The sequence below is a fragment of the Phycodurus eques genome, chromosome 6 (genome assembly GCF_024500275.1).
Source record: "Phycodurus eques isolate BA_2022a chromosome 6, UOR_Pequ_1.1, whole genome shotgun sequence".
In the NCBI taxonomy this organism is placed as follows: domain Eukaryota; kingdom Metazoa; phylum Chordata; class Actinopteri; order Syngnathiformes; family Syngnathidae; genus Phycodurus; species Phycodurus eques.
In genome coordinates this window covers 24,227,767-24,250,690 of record NC_084530.1, presented here as the reverse complement: position 1 = coordinate 24,250,690, position 22,924 = coordinate 24,227,767, and the positions used below count along the sequence as shown (strand labels likewise).

At 41.8% G+C, this 22,924-nt stretch overlaps 1 protein-coding gene across 4 annotated transcripts in view; it reads right to left on the bottom strand.

Annotated features, from left to right (window-relative positions):
- Nucleotides 1-1,288: 1,288 nt before the first annotated feature.
- The window catches only part of bnc2 (basonuclin zinc finger protein 2), a 207,134-nt gene continuing 185,498 nt past the window's right edge, over nt 1,289-22,924 (bottom strand). For 3 of the 4 annotated variants that reach the window (XM_061680318.1, XM_061680319.1, XM_061680320.1), the window contains 2 exons: nt 13,702-16,070; nt 1,289-5,508 (listed from right to left, as the gene is read on the bottom strand). In XM_061680318.1, the coding sequence (XP_061536302.1) occupies nt 4,725-5,508; nt 13,702-16,070 (3,153 nt within the window). In that variant the 3' untranslated portion in view covers nt 1,289-4,724. Of the gene's footprint in view, nt 5,509-6,716; nt 6,790-13,701; nt 16,071-22,924 lie in introns of all 4 variants that reach the window. The other variant, XM_061680321.1, reaches the window with a different exon arrangement.

The following is a 22,924-nucleotide window of genomic DNA, read 5'->3' as shown; positions in this document are numbered from 1 at the left end:
TAATTTCAATCAGTTACAATCAATTAGTCTTGAATGGAAATTGATTGCCACTCAATACAGTCGCTGGGTGCCATGGTGTGTGTGTGTGCGTGTGCGTGCGCACGTGCGTGTACATTGAATTAAATGTTGCTATATTTCCAAGTCACTATTAATTACAAATTTAATAAATTAATTTAGGTAAAATTGCAGTAAAATGGGAATGTCTTTAAAAATGTCTACCTTATTTTCTGTAGTAACAGATTAGTGCAGTTTTAGATCCTTGTTTCCACATACAGTAATACAAATTGTTACAAATATATTTGAAAAAGAAAAGCGTTGATAAGTTTGGGTCATTTGTGTTCATTGCAAGTTCATTTTGCCTATGAGGTTTAGTGGAAACTTAAAATTCTAATGCCCGGAAAAGAGTGGAATTTTTTTAAAAAGGAAAAATGCTTCAAAAGTAGAAACACGTTGTCAGCCATTTAGTGCTGGATGTAATGTGAAGGCAGTGACCTAATGGCGTGTATGTACGCTGAATTAAATTTTGCTTTATAGAATCTGTCACTACAGAAAGATCATATAAAGCATATGATCTTTCTGTAGTGGTTTCTATGCAACACATTTTTAAAAAAAAAACAATTAAAATAATTGTAGCATTCATCAAAGCAAACATTTAACTCACCTTCGTAGCCAACTTCTTTTAAGACAAAATGAGACGTGTAAGGTGCATCGGCGCCACATTTTTGGTGTGACTCTTTATCGCAGTAGTTGTCATCTTTCTACACTATTTTGACTGTTAGGATTGTTAAAACGGTTAATTAAGTTAATTAAACATTAATTCAATTTCTATTAGTTCTATTAGTTAAAGTATTTTGAAACAAATGGACCTGGACCTTTCTAATTGAATATCACCTATTTGATGTTCCTAATTGCATTAAAAATATGCCTGTTTTTTCCTATTGTTTTAATTTATTTTTGTTATAAAGTATATGATGTGTATACAAAGTCTTTACTGTTTCAATTTAAGGTATTCTATGCAATTTTTCTCCTCCAATGACCATCCTGCTTATTTGCAAATGCTAGCAGCGGCTTTGCCTCATGCCGCTCAGCCTTTTATTAACTCTTTTAATCTAATCGTCCAATAATTGGTCAAGATAGCCTGTTCCCCGAGGACTTTTATCTTTCGGTAATTAAAGAGCCCTGGAAAACCTGCTGAAATATCACACTCTGATTGACACCTGAGTGTGTGAACATTTTGTGTAGCACCATACAAAAAGCTAAATGAGATGCAATGACAAAATGCCAGTGACTGATAAATCTTTAATATAAAAATTGTACAAGAATTCTGATACAAATTACAAGAGGTATTTGGACAAAATATGAATAAAATTCCATTTACATCCCAAAACCCTTATGCATTTTATGCAGCAACAACAACAACAACAAAAAAACGAACCAAAAAACATGGACAGTTATGATACAGAAACAAACCAAAAAAAAGAGCAAAGGATTGTTTTCTTTTGGGGAATGAAAGAGGACCGCTTATTCCCCTCTTGTCTGTAAATGGGAAACACCTTTTTAAGTAACTTTTGCAGTGTTGACGAGGCTTCGAAACTCACCATTATCTCCCCGGCAAAGCACATACAATACATCCGGCTTTGCGTTGCCGCGTCGCTGCGACTCAGGCCTTTTTAAGACGTATACGCAGGTCCTCAAGTGTACTACCTAAAAACGCTAAAGTATGATTGGCACAAAACATCAGCAATATGAATTTACAACATTTTTATTCTTCTTCTTCTTTAAGACTGTTGACATTTCACAGGTTCCAGTTCAAATTAAGACGAGTGTAAAAAGAAAAAGAAGGAAGCATCTATACAAACCGACTTTGCGTGTTTAATCTGTGATCCCGCGCGAGCTACATTAACACCATACGCATTCGCTCAGTGACGTGAAAACAGTGAAGAACAGTCCTCCGCTCAACTGTGTGGAATTGAATCTAAAAGATTCATTTGGACCAGCAGCATGGTCACTGACGGTTTCAGCACATTTAAGCCACGTTTACACAAAGCACTGTGCAGTTCGGCTCGCCATTGTACTACTACTGTGTCTTTTAAATTGAATTATTATTATTTTTTTGAAAAACAGGCAGCACAGTGCACGAGTGGTTAGCACGTCTGCGTCACAATTCTGAGGTTCGGGGTTTGAATCTGGGCTTGCATCGGTTTTATTTTCGGCTTTCTCTCAAATTCCCAAAACTTGCATGTTCGGTTCATTGAAGACTCGAATTTGATCGTGATTGGTTGTCTGTCGACATGTGCCCTGCGATTGACTGGCGAAAAGTCCGTGGCGTACCCCGCCTCTTGCCCAAAAGTCAGGTGGGCTGGTGCCGGCTCACCTGCCTCCCTAATGCTAACACTAATAGGAAAGTAATAATTAGTCTCAAGGAAGTATGTTCCCCTGCGATTGGCTGGCGACCAGTTCAGGGTGTATCCGAAGATGGCTGGGATAGGCTCCAGCACGCCCGTGACCCTTGTCAGCATGAAGCGGTACAGAAAATGGATGGATGGAAGCATGTTGAAGTGATGCATCTCGACTATTTTAAGATTTTTGTATGTCAGGGAGGAGATAAGTTTAGCCTGGGTTGTTAGTGGAAGTTAAGGAAAAGTCTTCGCCGAATGTGTATGAGTGGTATTAAAAAGTTCAAGCTAACAAATGACTGGCGTCTCGTTATTGCTTGGCAATTGTTATTACACATGCACTTCAGGTGCATTTGTTTCTTATAATTTCATGGGCAATTCTGGAAAAGAGGACTTCAAAATGAGTAGTAGTTGATCGTTTGTGGTATATTTATGGTTTAAACTCTTATCGGCGATTATACATATTTTTGGGGGCGTCAGTTACTCACGGTGTTTACTGTACTATGAAACAAATGGGTAGGTGTTGTAAATACTGTACATAGATCACCACGTAACACTGCATAATTTGTCCTTCTGTGTGTAGCACCAAGTCAAGTAACACAAAAAAGGTTGTTGTATAGTAACACATGGCATTGCTCAGACACTGTTAAAACCAAGGAGGAAGGAACTCTTTTTTTTTTTTTTTTTTTTTTTTTTCTTTCTTTTCCCCCTCCCCCAAATAAAAAGGAAAAAATACTGGACTTAATTAACACATCTCTACCCATCAATAAATACCCCGTTCCCTTGGCTACTTGGACCACTGGATGTAATTGTACCATAAGATAGTCGTGTAAGTGTTTTTTTGTTTGTTTGTTTTTTGTTGTTTTTTTCTCACAGATTTGCAGCTGACGATGTCACAGCAAAATTATTTTTTTTTAAGACTCAAGTGCATCATATCAATCGAAGGGGGTTTTAAGTACATTAATACCAAAAGAGCTTTTTGTGTTAGTTTGGTCACAGTGGAAGGACTATTTTGTTACGATTCCATTTGGTGAGGACAGTTCTTGTTTGACTATGTTACTCAATGAATTAGCCCTTCTTTGTTTTTGTTGTGGAAGCGGGGTGCACACATACCAATTTTATTTTATTCACTTTTTTTTCCCCGAAATTATTATTATTATTTTTTTTAAACACCTGAACCGATTTTCTCGGCTGAACTTGGTGATAACCACTCGCATAAGGATTTGCAATCGTAAGTATTGAACAGGTTTAACATTTACAGTTGTCGACCCTCAACTGTTTTCCGAGCAGATTGGGGTGGAAAATATCTTAACGCACCCCACACCACGGGACAATCACGCAGGATAATCTTTAAGAGACTTTGATCGGAATAGGAAAGAAAATGATCAAATTATAGGTATGTGTGTACCCTACGTAAGTGACGGCATTATAGGGGAATTGTCTTTTTTTTCTTTTTCTTTTTACTTGGCCACGTGCAAAAAGGAAACTGGTGCGAGTATGTTAAAGTTTACCGTCAAACAGCACATCTCTTCACTCACCATTGCAAAAAAAAGTCCTCACTTCTACTAATATTACACATCCCCTCGTATAGATGCAAAGTGCAAAAAACTGAATTGTATACTAATAAAGCTCATAAACATGAAAGGGGGGGAAAAAAAAAAAAAAGGAAAAAAAAAATCAATAGAAAACAATGATATCAGTGTAGGAGCCTCAAAGAGCATGCCGGCCACCTCAGGATATCTAACAAAGTAATTCGCATGATATTGTCTTCCCCCCCCATTTCCCCCCTGTACTGATAAAATGACTCAAGATAGTGAAGATGCTACCTCTTTCTTGCCTAAAGCTGGAAGTATTGTACTGGACTGTAACATAAAACCGTAAACGACAGAAGCAAAAAAAAAAAAATAAAAAAAAAAAAAAAGAAGAAGAAAGAGAGAGGAACAAATGACCATCAACATAAGTCTGACACCAAAAAGCCTCTCGGGGACATTATTTACAAATGAAGCTGTCATGCTTTTTTCCCCCTCCGTTTTAAGGGGTGTTCGTTTAAAAGCTATCATTACACAAATACAACAAGAAGTTTATTTTTTTTCCTCAATACTATCTTGTCTGCAGGCAACGTCACAAATAAGAGGTTTGATAGATTCTTTGGAGATAAAACGGGGGGAAGAAGTTAATGACAATCAAACCTAACAAAAAGAAAAAAAAAGAAAATAAAGCATGAAGTCCTCGCTTGAGTGATTGTTCTTTCCGAAAGGAGGAAAAGTCAGGGTTTTCGGGACACAGGCGGCGGTGGTCCTGGAGAAGGGAGGTGGTTTTGGAGGAGGTTCAATCTATGAGTGTGGCGAAGGGCCCGTTCTTGTGCAGGTTAGGGTTCTGCGAGTGTCTGTTGCGGCTGCGCACCGAGCTGAACACCATGTTGCAGCCGGGCACCTTGCACTTGTGCATTTCGCGCAGGTGCACCGTCTTGTAGTGCACGCGCAGCGTCCCCTTGTTGCTGTACATTTTGTGGCAGATGTTGCAGACGACCCCGCCGCCGTTATCTGCCGAGAGGTGGAACGGCGATTCCGAGCGCGCGCCTCGTCCTCTCTTTTCTCCGCTTTCATCCCCACGGCCCCTGTCGCAATCCTCCCCGTCGCTGTTGCCCTCCTCGTCATCCTCCATACCCTCCTCATCCTCATCCTCCTCCTCCAGGTCATCCAATAGGATGCCTTCGTCGCTGCCCTCGTCGGACTCGTGCGAGGAGTGGATGCTGCCGCTGGACTGGATGCTGGAGGCGGTGCTCAGGTCCAAGACCACGTAGTCGTCCGGCCGGCCCCGAGAGAAGCCGCGGTGGTGGTGGTTCTTCAGGTCTTGGTGCAGAGGGTGCTGGGTATACTCGTTGCTCGTGGGGGAATGTGCGGCGTGCATCAAGGCGGCGGCGGGCCCGAAGCCACGGAAAGCCATCCCGCCCATCTGCTCCAAAGCCATGTGGTGGTGGTGCCCGGCGTAGATCTTGGCCAATAACTCGGCTCGGAAGTCCTTGGGCAGCGGCGTGAGTTGGGGGTCCAGAACGATGTCGTCCAGCTCTTTGGTCAGCAGTTTGCGATGCAGGTTAATGTTGGAGCTGTGCCTAATGCGAAGAAACAAAAACACATCAGAATGAGTGCTCATCCTCCATATTTTAGCCACGCAGTTTAATTCTTCAATTGACACCGCTCTAAAAGACACCATGCCCCGATATATATATATATATATATATATATATATATATATATATATATATATATATATATATATATATATATATATATACACACACACACACACACACACAGGGTGATTGAAAAGTAACTCCTTATTTGTTGTAATATTTTTTTAAATTCTTTTGTGCATGTTCCATGATAAAGGGAGCAAGTCTATTTTACCAAACCAACGACTTTGGAAGAACTTGAAGGGGGAATATGAGAAGTTATGTCTTCCATACCACAAGAATTCAATTATATATAATCTCTAGTCATATATATTCTGCATTTGGATAAATAAATGCCTCCCGCCTAATTACGTGCCTTACCCCTAATAGTCGCTTGCTACTGTACATCTCAGCATAGTGCGGACAGACAGAGAGAGCACAGGACAGCATCCTGCCAGTGTTTACTGCTGTCAGCATGTCTGCACTGTGCACGGCCCTCAAATCCAATAGACTGTGACTCAATTAAATAGTCGGGCCATATTGAACGGGAGTTTATCAATTGATTCGAGCCGCAGTAATGTGATAATCGAGGGGGAACTGGATAGCGTATTAGCACCGGGCCCTGGCAGCATTAGCAAGCGCGCCCAAATGAACATGTATTTATGTCACTCTGGATTTAATTAAGTTCAACGTGTAGGTGTATTGTTTTTACAAGGCAAACCGTGGAGTATAACGTGCTCGATATGATGACAGAAAGTCCCATGCGGATGCCAGGATGGGATTACTAAGCTTTTCCCCCCCCCCAGTAAAGACACAAAAAGCCATGCGAAAGGGGTGCAAAATGCCTGAAAGAAAAAACATCAAAATTCAATGCGTTTGCTTTGCCTTCAGTTTGTCGGGCTTTATATGAGGGCAGGGGGGTGGGGTGGTGGTGGTGGGGGGGGTGATACTTTTCACAATACAAAACTGCAGTAGACAAGAAGCCCAGGCCCAACATGATCGCACAAAAGCAAAAATAGTATGCAAACACCTTTACATGTAAGGGATTTCCATGCAGGGAGGTGAGAAATAAAAACAAAATCCTTATCAGTAAAAAAAAAATATGGGGCACATACTGTATGGAGTCACAATGGATAAGTAGAGCTTACCAGCAGTGGCAGGGTGGTGCAGTCAAAAAGGGTCCCTTTCCTTTAATTATTTACTTCCCTATCCGACATTGTCCTGCAAGAGGTAGAAATACATTCATTTGAGGGACCCTTTTCCGTCACGCAGGCAAGCGCGAGCCCGTCCACTCGAGCATCGTCAGCAACGAGGAAGAAAGTGGGGGAGAAAGCGTGGCCAATCGATTGGGCCGTTGTGTGTGTGTGTGTGTGTGTTTTCATGTGCCTACTGTACTGTGTGTATTGCGGACAATATCACGCTTCCATACAGAGGATCAAAAAGACGGCATAAATCCTTTTGTTGGATTTTAGCCTTTGATTGTGAGGCCGCACCCATGTGTTAGCGTTAGTGCTCTCGTGATTTACACTGTACACGCGTAGATGTTTGGCAGTATGTCAGTGGATTTGGGTGTTTTTTTTTTTCTTTTGAAATGAAGTGGGACACCACAATGGATCCCGCTTCTGTGTCCAAAAAGCCACAAATTTGGTGTAGTTTTTTCTAAGCGCAAGCATGACGATGCTGCTGATGATGCTCAGGTAGGCGGGCCCTTTTTGCAACACCTATTTTTTTCTGTTTTCAATACAACAACACCTTCACTGCTAATAAGCTCTAAGTCAGTCTGCAGTAACTCCTTTGAGAAAGAAAGAAAAAAAAAAAAACTTCAGCACCATATTACTTGAAACAAACATTGTGTTGAAAAACAGTTCTATAAGCATATCATTACATATCAGGGCCACACTAGTAAATTGTCTGTTTTGTGAGAATGTTTATTTTTTTCAAGGAAAAAATAAATTATGAGATAGGGGAATTGAATGAGGGGAAAAAATGAATTTCAAAACTCCCAAAAGACTTTATTCTAGCATTTTTCTTTCAGATAAAATCCGACTAATGTTATTTGTTAAATTAACATTTTGTTCCTCAAAAGAATACCACACTAATGTTGTAATATTGCAGTCAACAAAATGAGTGAAGAATATTTCTTTCTAAATAATCCACATTCTTTTAACAAAATTTTTTTTTAAATGGTGAATGACTTTTTTTTTGTAAATATAAAAAAATACCACTTCTTTTCTAAATTAAAAAATGACTTCTTTCAAACAAGGATTTTGCTCATTTCTCTTAGTAATTGTTTCCCCCTGATACTAAAAATAAATGGATTACTAATATTTAAACTAAATACACAGAACTCCAGAAAATTTCAGATCACGATTCAACTTCTCTTTAAGAAATGGGACATTTCTTTAAATAAAAAGTTTTGATCTAAATGGAAAACAACTTTTATCCTAAATTTAAAAAAAAACTGCAAACTATTTTCAATATTAAAAAAAACAACTTTTCTTCTAAATAGTATAAAAAAAATTCTTCTTCAAAAATACATGATAAAAAATACCTTTTCTTAAAGAAAGTATGACTTTTTTTAAATAAACTAAATTCTCCTAATACATTTTATTTTCCAAATGTGGCCCTGATACTAAAAATAAATGGATTAGTAATATTTAAACCATAAACACTCAGCGCTACAGAGACATTTTCATGTCACTTCAAAAAAAATAACATTTAATAATAATTTGAAAGAAAAAAAGCAGAATACACAAGCACGCACTAATCTCCTCATTTATCAGATTTCGAGTTTCTGCCCACATGTCCCACCCCCTCCATAGCTCTGATTAGCTCGCTTCTGAATTCGCCTCTCTTCCTCCCTGTCTTAAGTTTTATTTGGACTGTGCAGAGGAGGAGGACGACGAAAAGAGTGGAACATCTTCACCTGTCCCGCCCCGGCGTTAATAACCTTTCATGCTCATCTTGATTGTGTCAGCAAGCGTGAGCTCCTTCTTTGTCTTTGCTGTCATTCTGGCCTTTGTTATGAACTTTCGCTACAAGTGGGAGGACGTGCATTTTATTGATATTCATCGTCTCCCTCCGCTGCTTCTCACTGCCGTGCCATCTATGATGAAGAGCGATGAGTTGGGCCTCGCGTGTGACTCAGGAATTAGAACGCTACAGATGACGCCTACTTCTAAAGGCCTTGTACATTCATTTAGATCCTCGCAATACATCGTAAAATGTATTCAATGGTAACTATTCTCTCTGAGCATCGCAGCCTTTTTATATATATAAAACACAATGCTATAAGGAACAAACAGACTGTGAAGGAGCGCTTGCAGGGGCCCTCACATCCCGCGAGGGGACCTGCAGGAGCTGGGGTGGAATGAAGGGGTGGGGGGGTGGGGGGGGGGGGGGTGCGGGCGTAACTCTCCAACATAATTAACCTTCACTCTCTCTCAGTTAGCGCCGGCCCTGCGGCAACGAGGGACTACCCCGGCGCCGTGGTACAGCGTGAAAAGAACAGGTTCAAGTAGCTAAGCGAAGGCTAAAAATATGCTAAATTAAATTGAGATGAATAACTCGTGTCTCCATTAATGGGTTTAATAATGATGACGGTTTGCCGCACTTAATCACGTGGCGTCTTTCTTTCAACTCCCCACGGTAACTAAGACATTTTTTATTAACCTCAGCAGAGGGCAGGGGTGGTGGTGGGGGGGGGGGGGGGGGGACACTTTTAAAAACTACAGGTTTTTTTTGAGGTGGTACTTGGTGTAAAAAGTTCATGAGAATCACTGCATTAAAATGTGCTGGCTCGCGGGCACAAAATAGCATTTCCTCATGTGGTTGGGGGAGGGCTCTATTTTGAGAGTAATGTTTAACAATATTACAGTGTACTGTATATCGATTTGTATATATATTTTTAAGTTTCACATCACTGACAGACTTGTCAGACACTTTTCACGCAACCATTGGGACATATACTTGTCAGTCATGATAATAGCACCGATCAGGAGTTTAAAATCTACATTTTCTTCTTTCACTTATTTTCTCTTGTAATATTCTGAACAAGTATATGGGCAACGGTTAAAAATGTCGTAATCAGATGTAACAAAAAAGTTGGGCGGAAAATGTAATACTTTCATGTAAAAATGTTTTTTTTTTTTGAAAAACGCGTAAAATTATGTCATTAAAAGCTTTAAAAAAAAATTTGCATAGACATTTAAATGAATTTCAGAGTTTCCACTCAAAAAAAAAAAAAATAAAGTTTCCACTTTATTTTTCAGTGACAAAATATGACTTTAATCATATAATACTTTTAAACTGGAGGAATATGAATTTAATCTTAGCTCAACATTTTTTTTGAAAACAAGCAACCACTTTTTTTTGTTTTTTTTCAATCATTATCGCAGTGCTGAAGAAGATACAGAAGTCATCAAGCACGTTTACTGTTTTGTAAAATTACTTCATTCTTGTAGTATTCCGTATTCTAACTTCATTAACAACATAATGTAAGAATACACATTTTTCCCATTCAAAAAATAAATAGGTGAAACATTCCAAGAACTAAAAAAATATGTTGTTAAACAAAAACTTTTTTAATTTAGATTTATTATAATTTTTTTTTCTTCCCATACAGTATATTACAATATGTCCACTGAAACTGGAGTTTAAAACGAAAACTAAAAAGGACTATTGATATGACCAATGCAGAAATGACTTCGGCGGAGCTGATGACCACATTTTTCCCCCCCCTCTTTGTATTAAATGTTTATAAGCTGTTTTTTTTCTTTGTATTTTAAATGCTTTTAATCATGTAAAGCACATTGAGTTACCTTGTGTATGTAATGCGCTATATAAATAAATTTGCTTTGCTTTAATAAGGGCGCATATTGTCCATCAATATTGTGGAGTTATCACGTCAGCGTCGACTGGTGTACTAGTCTTCACACCACCCACTGTGTACTTCATATGAGAGATTGTTAAATGTGCCTCGGTGAGTGCTGCATTTTTGGTTAGCAACAAAGTTCAAATGGGTTTAACAGTTTGTCCGTGCGTGAACAACAGTCAATGAAGCGGGAAGATTCTAATCAGTCGATGTTTTTTCTTTTTTTTTTCGTCCTATTTGGAAAGAGGTGTTTATTTGTTCAAGTGGATTACAAATTACGGGCCACTATTTGAGAAATGTTTTTAATCTGAGAGCCCATACAGGAACGCTCTTTGTTCCACTGCATGGCATTAAAACAGATAATGATTCAGCCTAATACTTTGCCAATACTTCTTCCAAATTTTAAATGGCAGCATGCATATCAAGCCTAACATCCAGGCCAGTGGACCTTTTATATTAATCGCTGAGGTGGACTAGCAGAAATGAGTGCCAATTAGCTGTTAGTGCCACACAATTGGCTGTAAATAAAATTAGCGGCGAGAAGAATGGAACCTGATTTATCTCCGTTCAAAGTAATAACATGCATTGTGATGTCAACATTTCCTAATCTCTTTGGACTAAAATGGGCTTTTATGAAAACGAGAGCATCGCATTGCCGTTTTATTGCCGTCGTTACACTGAAACGTGCATTATGTCATCAGCACAGTTTGAAGGGACTGAGTCGATGTGAGCCCGCATGCTTCTCTTATTGTAATGCTCCTTTGAGTAATTTGTCCCATATGTTGTCAGGAATTTATCTCCCACTGAGAACATACTGTACTATGCCTATATGTTCAAGGTGTAGAGGTTTGTTGCTCAGAAATTCTTCTTTACTAAGAAATGATTTGCTGACTGAGTTAGTGTCAGACAAGCACTGAGAGTGAACATGGGGAATTTAGGTGCTTTTTACTAAAATGTTGTATTCAACTTGTCGCTTAGCCCCATCATTTACATGACAAGGGCATTTTGGAGCCTGAAAACACTTCCCGATTGGAATTTTTTTTAAGAGGACACCATTCATGTTTCTGTCAAAATGCTGGAAACTGTAGTCTGAAAACACTCAAGTTACCGCTGTATTCGTTGTTTTTAATTAGTTTTGTATTTATGGCCTAAAAGTGGTTTCATGCAAATATTTACTTTATAACTTAACTGCTGCGTTAAGGTAGGTTAGTGATTTATTCCAGTACAGTTCCCACTTACCGATACCAATTGGGATTACGTCGATGCCGAAAGAAAAGGAACACCGTCGTGAACCGAGGACCATGCAAAACAATGATCAATTCCATAGTCGCACTTCACTATTCACAAATTCACGCTACTCACACTTTCGCCTTTACTGTGCTCTTTCTGAAATGCCCTAAGGTACCCCAGATGGCACCGTACAGTTTTCCCATTTAGACAGGGAAGGCCCTGTCTAAATGGGAAAATAGTACAGTCATTGGTCCAAGGAAGTACAGTATGTGGAAGCGAGAAGCCTTGTATGTCATATCTGTAAGCCATTTATTTTTAAGGGTAATGCTGTAAGATGAGTTTGAAATAACATTAAATATATTGGGATCATAGTTGTTGAAATATTACACTTTCAAGTATTAAAATAGACATTTTAAGGGGAGGGCGTCAATTACTATTATAGTTACTAATATAAATTTTTTTCCACTATTTGTGGCAGGGCTCAGTCCCTGTTCCCTATTCAGTTATTCTATAACATCCCAGGAATGCCTTGATTTGACTTTTCATGAAGCATTAGCCAAATAGGAGAGTAGTATATTTCGAACTGTTTCTGCCATGACGACACGAATCCTAACTTCTGGTTATCACCTCCTAAATCTATTCTTTATGAATAAGCAAATAATAGCTGTCCCTCCTCATCCGAACGAGTACAGGAGATGACGTCTGAGATCAACAAAACACCCAAAAGGTCAGTAACCCCCCCCCCCCCCCCCCCAAAGACAACTGGTTTGGATTCTATACATGGGTGTGCTCTTGCCTGACGTAACTCTTCACCTTCCGCATTCGAGAGGGCCAGGCACTGCTACGGTGAACATACTGTATATTCTGTGGCACGGCGGTGGGAGCGATACGTGTTAACAAGTCCAGGTCTCTGCTCACCTTCCCCTAATAAATGCAGCGGTTTGACTAACAGCTGTTAATGTTGATGCATGCGCCTTCACCTCTCTGCGACAATGCAAGAGGAGAGAGGGCAGGTAAACAAAACTGCAGCTGGAGGCTTGACGGCTAAGGAGTTTGTGTGTGTGTGTTCCATGCTGACACCTAAAATATGCAGGTGAATTTAATGCACTTTTTAAAGTTGGGGTTTAGAGAAGATGCCTTTTTGCGGGTCGCTATTCAGTATAAATGGCCCTAACATGGAACGGAGGTGGGGTGTTATGAAGTTCACCACTACTCTGTTTTCAGAGGTAATATCAGAGCTGTGAACAGAGGCTGAACTGTGCCCAGGACAGGGGTGTGAAGTTTAGTACCCGACACTCACTTGTATATAATATTTTATATGTCCCAGTGGACACTGTCATTTTCACGCATTTAATTGTCTCGTTCTGGAATGCTGTCTCATTATGTGGAACTGTATAAACAGCACTCACGTTAATATTCTGCTTTGTGAGCTCGTATCAGAAATGTACCAAAGGCTGGATTGTGCCTTTATTAAAGGGAATGCTGGGACAGGGTTATAAAATTGACCCAACAATCGATTCCCCGACCATGTTGCAGTGAAAGCAATGTCACTCTCAGACAATGACGTTTTCACGCACGGAATATTCCACCTTCGGAGGAAGCTACAAAGTAATAACGGAGACTGGAAAGTTCCTGCCTTCACTGGGTTCTGTGTTTAAAAAAAAAAAAAAAAAAGCCAAATATTTTGTTATGGCTGTTGTGCTGCTTTAAGACAGAGAGCAGATATCACAACAATAAGCTTTTTTTTTTACATTCTGTACTACAGGTTGTGAAGTTTAACATCCAACAGTCAATTCTGCTGAAATGTGTCGAACGCAATTTCATTGTCCAAAGATTGTCATATACTGTAAATGCCACCGATGTTTTATCGCTTTCTTGTTCTAGAATTCTGCATCACTGGTGTCTTGGTAAAATGGAAAGGCGGTTTAGTGCCAGATCTTCGGTTACGGCTGTGATGCAGCTATGTTGATAAAGACTGTGTCAAAAATAATACCTGTGACCGTACAATAAAGTAATCAGCAAGAACTAACCTGTCTCGACTCCGCCGGGAAGGGAATGCAGCGTTGCAGCCAGCCACAGTGCACACGTGCATCTCTTTGAGGTGTACGTTCTTGTAGTGCAGTTTCATGCTGTAGGAGCTTTTGAAGCTCTTCTTGCACACGTAGCAGATCTTAGGGTCCGGACTCGAGCATGGGTCTCCGTCCGGTGATTGGGAAGTGGGGAACTTGGGCGGGCTGGCACCGTAGCCCATCGAGGAGATGAAGCTCTCGTGCAGGGCGGCCATACTGGCGGCGGCAGCCGCCGCCGCCGCCATGCCTCCGCTGTAGAGGCCGTACTGGCTCATGCAAAACATGTCGTAAGTGGGGTCATTGAGCTCTTCCTTGATCTTGATAGATGCCTGGTGGGGAGATGGCGATAGTTGTCCCTTGCCTTCCATTTCTTTCCTCAAATGGCCTTCTTCGCGGCCATCATCGTTGTGGTCTTTACCACTTTTGGAGTGTTTCAGCTGTTCCTCCACATCCATCATCTCGTCCCGGTAATACATCTTGGAGTCTGAATTTTCCGACTCGTTCTCAAAGTCTCTTTCGTGGTCTTGGTCCTCAGAGGTGTAGCTGTCCATACAGCGTAGGTCGCTTGAGCCTCGGAGCTCACCCCTACTGTCACTGCCACCTCCCTCCCGGCATTCGTCTTCACTTTGTCTCATCATGCCACGCAGAGTAATCCCAGGGCTCATCTCATCTTGGGAAGGGGATTGCTGGCCGCTACCGCCGCTGTGGTTTCCTGTGCCGCTGTTATTGTTGCTATTGTAGTTTCCGTTCATTTTGATGTGTGTGTTGTGAAGAAGCGACGAGTAGGGAGGGTGGTGATTGTGGTTGATATGATCATCATCATCCTCGTCCTTGTCCTCGTAGTCATCTGCGACGTCAATCACCTCCTTCTCGATTTTCACGGGCATGCTGGATTTACGAGGCTTTTTCTTGGGCGTGGGGTCAGCGGGGCCCGTCATGCCCTCCTGATTGCCACCAGATGCGTTTACTCTATGAGACATTGCTCCCATCTCGGACATGTGAATATTATTGTGCGAAGCCACAGCCGCAGCCAGCATCTGCTGTTGCTGGTCCATCAGTGTGGTACTGTTGGTGGTGGTGGGTAAAATGGGGCTTGTGGGCAGTGAAACAGGTGGACTAACTAGGTCTGCCGGGGAAAGTAGCGTACGAAAGAACGGAGGCACAGGTTGCACCGGCTGCACTGACTTTAGAGAGGGGAACACCAGTGGGCTTTGCAGTGGGGACTGAAGCATAGGGTCTACTGGTGGAGTGGTGAAGCCCAGCGGTGGCCTGCCAGGACTGGTAAGTGCGAAGCCACCATTTTTGGTACTTGAGATGACGGGTGTACCAGAGTTGGAGTTGGCACGGATGAGGTCCTTGTCACGGTTATTGCGCAGCATGGGCATGTGCAGCCGGGGATTTGGGTTGGCGCTGTGACGGTTGCGGCTGCGCAGGGAGCTGAAGACCATATTGCAACCCTCGATGGTACAGCGGTGCTTAATCTTCAAGTGCACTGCGTTGTAGTGTATCTTAAGTGTGCCTTTGTCATAGAAGGTCTTGCCACAAGAGTTGCAGCACACGCGGCCTTTGCGAGAAGTGGAGCCCATGCGGCGCATGCGGTGCATTTTGGAGGAAAATGAAGTGTGAGTTATGGACTTGGACTGCTCCTCCTTGACAAAGTGGTGGTGAACATGGTGGTCGCTCAGTGTGTTGGGCTGCTGAGACTGGTTTTGGGACTGCTGTTGGCCCTGCTGCTGGGTTTGCTGCTGCTGAGCCTGCTGGAGGGACGGAGATGGCGAGATGGGTGACGCCCTGTTACTAGGCTCTACTTTGGGTTCAGTGTTGTTGTTCATGGCGCAGACCGCTCCGCGGCTCGGACTCTGGCCGGTACGGAAGGGCGACAGGGACACGTCTGACTCGCTAGTCTCCACCTGTTCCACTTGGTTGGGCAAGCTGGGCTCTCGAAGCCGGAGAGCAGATTGTTCCATCGGCAGTCCGTTGGGGGGCAAGCCGAGCATGGGAGCGGACACGGGGTTAATGTACTGGAACGGTAGAAGGAAGGCTAAGCTGTTGGGAATATTCTCAAAATGGTGAATGCTAGATGGGCTGCTATTTTCTAAATGCGTAAGTAGTCCCGGGCTGCGCGTCCTGTTGTTGCTCTCAATGAATGTCCTAATCCCGGAGTCGGTCTTGGCGGAAGGAACGGTGACAGCCTGACCTTCCTTCTCCTGAATGGCCATCAGCTCCACGATGGATTTGGTCTCGCCGAAGCGCAAGAACTGCTGCAGGGTGATGATTTCCTCTTCTCGGGACATGATGGTCCAGCGGTCCAGCACCTTGCCCGCAGCATCCTGCGTGCCCCAGAAACAAAACAATGGCATTATTGATTGGGCCTAGTAGTCCAGTCAAAGATAAGATTTAGCAGTTGGTGTAAAGTCCCAGAGTGACAAGAAACTAACAGTTTTCTCTCTTTTGGGCATTTGTTTCATTTCTATAAATCTGCCCTGTCAATAAAAGGGGTTATGAAAATCAAACCAAAAGGAGTTCCTTTCCTACGGTGGCAACATGACCCAGATTCGTATGCTCGTAGGAACGTGCAGTCGTCTATTACTAAATAATTTAAAAATGATTACTCATAATTACAGTAAATACTTTTTTTGTGTGTTTTTTTCATACAAATAAGTACAATGGTAATGGAGCATGGCTTCTTCACAGCCGCGCAAATAGTTTGTTACACGCCGTTCGTAACCTCAAAATGTCTGAACTGAGGACCCATGTATGCAACATAGGATTGGGAAATATTTTAACTCCATATCGAAGAGATGTTGATCTCTGAGCTCTTTTGTCAAGGATGTAAACTCATGTCTGACTCCTTCTATACAACATCGCACCTTGGGAACATCACAAGCGTGTGAACCAGGGGGAAAAAAGGTCTAAGGGAGTTGATAGAGGCTTCGCTGTAATATGGGACATAAATACTGAATGACAAATGTGTTTATGTTTGACATTTCCAATCGGTGCATTTATCTTCTGAAATGCTTGGGAAGGGCTTGAATTTCTCCAGTGGGACTTGGATAATATTACAAATTGGAGATCCCATCCCGAGTTGGGAGATAACAAGCTTTCTCATTGTCAAACATCAGGAGCTTGTGCAGGTCTTGGAAAAGAATGCTGGCCGAGCATTAGCAGAACATTCAGAGGTACTGGATGCTTGACCCTGCGCTTAGTAAGAGACTTTCACTGTGCTTGTGTACGAAAACAATCTAACACAATTATCAACTAATGCCTGGTTGACACAAACAGTACACACAAAGCTTCCTCTGAGAGCGGGCACAAGCGACATCTAGGGAATAAACACAAGCTCATGACAATTAGTCACATTGATATGAAAACATTTCATGCATTCCTAGCTGCTGGCATCGACGAAAGATAAATGGCAACCACAGCGCACCAAAAGCTGGGGGAAAAAAAATCAACATTACAAAGCACAAAGGGCCTGTAAGGAGAAAACAGAAGATAAATGTTTAAAGAGAGACAGTGAAAGAGACACTGAGGAAGAAAAAAAACTGAAAAATAAGTGTGAGGGGTTTGATTTCATGCCCTCAGATATGGGAGAGAAGTGGGTTCTTCTGAGACCAAACATCAATAGTCACCAGGGTATTTGTTGTTAAATATACATTAAAAACATTTTACACTTTCATTCTGTGTGTGTGCTGGAGTTTTTGCCTGGAGGTATGACTTTAAATTCTAGCCCGAGCCACTATTATTTCAAACTGCCTGGCCATCCAGACATAAGGGGCTTGTATTGGATTTAATTGAAACTAAATAAAAAGGCACGGAATCGCTTAAGTCTCTTTCTTTCGTTTTCTTTTGTTATCCATGAGCATTTTTTTTTTCATTCAAACAAGTGGAGTCATGTGGTAATACTGTGAGAATAAAATTTGATAAATGTCATGAATAGAACGGTTAAGCAGGGAAAAACACTACCCTGTACGTGCGTATTAAAACTACTTTTTCTTTTTTTTCTGAAACAAAAAATTTATTTTTGTTTCAGAAAAAAATAAAATACATTTCTGAAACAAAAAATGTAACAAAAACACAATAACAAGAAACTCACACATTTTGGAGATACATGCTATTCATTTGGCAGTAACGAATGCCAAATGTATTAATTACTTTCAACTTTGAATGTTATTTTATCCACAATTTACAATCTAATAAATAGGCTTTACACGATCAGGATTTTTGGGGCCGATCATCGAGTTTAAAAAAACGATAACCGATCACAAGATGGAGGAATGTGTCTATTTAAATGACCTGTTCATTTACTGTTTATACTTGTGCACTTAATTGCTAAAAAAAATATATTTGCAATAAATAATGTATCTTTGTTCCTCTATTTATGCGAGTGAGGCATAGTGACAGACAGAACAAATGATAAATGGTCTTCTATTAGATGGCTAGAAGTACATACAGTAATTAATGTATCCACTTTTTGTGCCATTTTTTTTTTGTTGGTGTGCCGTGAGATTTTTCAATTGTAAAATATGTTCCTTGGCTCCATAAAGGTTGGAAATCACTGCTCTCATCAGATCGTGTTTTCTAATCAGTCAACTCAAACTAACGTTACATGACAGAAATAATGGGTGCTAACTTACTGTAATTAAATTACTTTATTTTTAATTAAATTACTTCACCCACACCGAAACTTTAGAGCATGATTTGACAGAACGGCGGCATGTTTACGTACAACCGTTAGTGCTAGCACTAGCTTGCTAGGCTACATAACGTTTTGTCGCCTGCTTGCGAGCGGCATCGTATTAAAAGTACGTGAACGTACCTCAAGCAAAAATGTGTACTGAGCCACTTTGAAAAATCTAGGCCTTGAGCCCACTCAGTCAAGTCCACTTCCCCGCATTAGCTTTGCAGCAAATATGCTATTAGAAGCACTTTTTACAAGTAGGCACTCATCTCCCAATTAGCTTAATGTGGCCCTCTTCCTTTCCTTCTCCTTTCCAGGCATGCCCCACCTCTCTAACAGTAAAACCTCATCAATCCTCCAAGCCTCCCCCATGTCCCCCAGCGCTATGACATATTAGTCTGTCATTATGCGTCCCAGAGTCCTATTGAACAATGCGGCTAAACCTCTGTTTGCCAGGTTAATGACTATTAGCAAATAATTACGACGGCCAAGACGATGGGGGGTACCCCGCTTTATCGGGTAGACAGCCCGCTGCTGTTAGTTTATTTTATCTGCCAGCCTCCATGTCGCCTAGAATTAATCTAGCGACGGCTGTATTTATTAATCTCTCTCGGCAGCTGCGGAGCATTCTTAATTCATGACTGTCTCCATTACGGGGTGGGGGCTGAATGGTGTTTAGTGGGTTTGAAAGGCGGTATGGGTGGCAGAGGTGGGGGGGTGTTGTTGCATGTGTTCACCTTGCAAATTGCTGACGACGACGATGAGCAAATGATGGCCTTATCATGGGCCGGGGCACAACTGTCAGTTAAAACAAATCAGGCTACCAGAGGCAGACGTCGTGCTTTATTAAGATCCTCGGTGTGTGGCGATGTTAGGTTGCAAAGTGCGAACGGATTAACAACATTACATGCATATCCCAGTAGTAATTACCCATCGTACTCTGTGATTGGGCACGAGCTCCAGAGAGTTATGTCATTGCCAACAATAGAAGAAATGGTATTGTCCTAATGGATTGGGTCACGATAATTCCGATTTTCACATTCATAGTTTAATGGCTGGTTTAGCCACCCGTTTTGATAGTCACTTTTGTTTTCTAAACATGACAATTGGCAGCACTTGATTGATAAAAAAACACAGTCAGGGTGATCAATCAGCTCTTTGTCTTAGCTCATCTTCTAAACAACTTGATTGAGGGAGTTGCAATGGAAGGATGTGTTTTGAAGGACAGTTCTGGCAACCAGTGGAGATACTTGGCGGTATAAACATGTTTCCATTGGTTGTCTACGTTGGTTTTTAACGTATTTTAACAGTACACGCTGGAATGCAGACATACAGACATCTCATTATGTTAAAAAGCCAGTGCACTTGGAATGACAACTAGTACAGTTCCACAACAACAAGGGCGGTTGGACTGATCACGTTAGGGACGTCCGGTTCTCACAATGGCAAAGTGAAGCATGGGAACTGCATTGATTCACCAATCACCTTGCAGTGGATGCGATCTCCATCGAGGCCCGAGGGAAGCCACATTGATTTCCAGCCCTGCTCTCAGATCCAGTTTCTTAAAAAAAACATTGCTGTATCCCTGTGTTCGTCACTTCAAGGAAGGTTAAGCAGAAGTTCCTTGTGATCTGAGAAGGTCTTGAACCTTGCCTCTTCCCTTTTCCATATTCCTGTCTCTCTCCCCACCCCGTCTCGGGGCCGTATGAATAATGGAGAGGATCGAGTGGCGAGAGAGGTGCCACGGGGGATGGTTTCGCACAAAGCTCACTGCCTGGAGCCATCACATCAGAGGCCAAGAGCTCCCAAGACGCGCACCATTCCCCCATTGGCTCCCTCGTCGTGGGTCAGAGGTGAGCAGTGAGCAAGTAGCTCTGCTTCTTTCTCTGTGATGGACCGCTGGGAAATCAGTAGCTGTGTCCAGACGTGGGTGGAGGACATTTGTAAGAATCAGAGAGGTTAAAATTTGCACTGTGTGATCATGCTAAATAGCTCGTTCGAGCGATGCACATCAGAGGCTTTTGACCCCACGTCTACCTTGCATGAATGCTGCTCTGCAACTACACCATGGTCTTTGTCCTATTGTTCTACTGCTGCCAAAAAAGGGTTTACACCAACACAAAAACAAAAAAAAAAGGTGTGTAAATGTCTGCAACAGATTACAGTAATCTATGCTTACCAGCTGTCTTCCATTACATGTAAAAGCAAAAAATAAATACGAATAGAAATGTTTTGTCGCTTAACCCAGATCCTTTCGAGTTTTGTGCAAAGATCAATGCCTGTTTTTGTGTGCTGAATGTTGCAATGTGCTGTAGAATATTTTAATTTAAGTTATTTTCTAGTTTATGTGCCAAAAGTGCAAAGGCTAGACATTGTACTGTTATGAACTGAACTGGACCATTACACTTGGTGGTAAAACGATTCAAATGTCAAAATAAAATCATGATTAAAATTGTGCCGAGGCTACCAGACTGGAGGAGAAGAAGCCGTTGGGCGATTTCACTGCTCACTGACACAAACCAGCAGGCCTCGCCGTTCAATCTGATTTTAACTCATGGCTGTGGTTAAAAATTCATGGCTGTGTGTTAGTTGTTAAGGTGGTAAAGGCGCACCAATCGACTAGAGGAAGATTTATTGTCCAGTTGCAGACTGTAAAGGGGGTTGGGGGGATTTCACCACTGAAGGATAAGTCACGCTCTATCCTTTCCCATTATCCAGGTGGCCCCAGGTAAACCTTTTTTCTCTCTGTCTGTTCCCACTGAGTTGTCTTTTTTCATTATCTGTAACAGAGAGTAAATCTGTCATTTGGGGGAAAAAATACAAAGATTTTCTAACCCCTGATTCATCTAACCCTTCTGACCTCCGCCTCGCTTTTTTTGTTCTTGAGCCATCTTTAAAAAGTGGAAAGGACAGTTGTTTGGACACAGCCCAGCATAGATGCAGATGGACAGCACATGGAAGCCATTTAAGGCTCCGGTGTGCAGCAAGAACAGAGCAATCCCTCAGAGTTCAGAACCTCTGCCGAACCGCCAGCGACTTCCAATGGGAGCGGTGTCTGTTCTGAACTATTGATTGGCTCTTTTCACAAAGCCATGTTAGTGCTCCTCGCCCAGCTGCTCACCCTAGACAAAACTCAGTGGACCTCGCGCCGAGCCAGAGGGAACGCCTCAGAGAATAAGAAGAGAGGTGGAATGATCGGAGCAGCTTGATGGTTCCCATTTAATTGAGGATGATTCGTGTGATGTGCCGGGTTCTGGCCAGGTCTGTCGCAGGGGTCTGCGAGACAGATGTGGGGCCCGCCGTTGAGCCTGGGGGGGGAGCAACGAGGCGGCTAAGAAATGGTGGCTGAAAACCTGCTTTTCTCCCCCACTACTCTTGCATCACATCTCCTTTGTCTTGATTACTACTTCAACAAAAGCCAGAACGCTTCATTATTTTTATTCATCAGTTTTGGTGACTTGTGCATTTCTTTCTGAGATTTGGCTGCGATGTCACTCAGTCTTTCAAAGCAGTTTAAATGTCAATCATCATGTTTTACATTTAATTTTAGCAACTGACTTGTTCTAACAATTGTATCAAAAGGCTGAAACAAAATTTGATCAGAAGTCCGAAATTCAGGACCTACAAAATTGTCTGACCGAGATTCTAAAATGATACCTTCGTCAACATACTGTACATTCTTCCACTGTGCCATGGATTGGATTTCAGTTTTTTCAACCTGATTGGATGTCTATTGGTTCTATAAGGGTATAAGAACAGGCATCACTTTTGATTGTTGATAGCTTTTTTTGTTTTGTTTTGTTTGTTTTTTTCTCCATCCTGATGACTACTTCTACTACTACTTCATTATGTTTTTATTTATTTATTTATTTATTTTCCCCCAAAGAAGCACTACTTCGCTCTGACAGTTTCCAAAGGAAATAGAATCAGGCCCTCTGAAGTAAAACCCTCATACAGTACATTTCGAATTCTTGCCGTTCCTTTCCTTCCATGGAGAGCATGCGAGAGGCAAAGAGAATAAGCTAATGGACTCTTTACTTAATGTGATCAGAGCCGTTATTGACATGCTGCCAGGAAGACGCAAGACCATTAACTGGAGCCTCTCTCTCGTTCTCTGTGGTAGTCAACACCCCCACCTCCCTTCCACCCTCAATCCCACCGGTATTTCACACCCCCAGCCGGCTCACATGCAGAAGGGCCGCAAGGGGTCGGAGTGCCCCAAAGGAGCCCGTGTCTGTCATGTTAACTAGCAGTCGGCCTTATAGCATGTTGGCGTAAATTGGCAACGTGTTAAAGGGACTCCCGTTAGGTTTGCAGATGTAAAAACAAGGGAAGCAAATTGGTAAAATAAAGCAGCAAAGATTTACTTTCATTCGGTAGATTCATGACAGTGCTGGAACCGTATTTGTAATGTTCTATCGTGAGTGTAAAATAGATTAAACATCTTGGAAAAGTTACTTAAATAAAGCATGGTAATTAACTTCGTGACATGTTTGGGTAAAA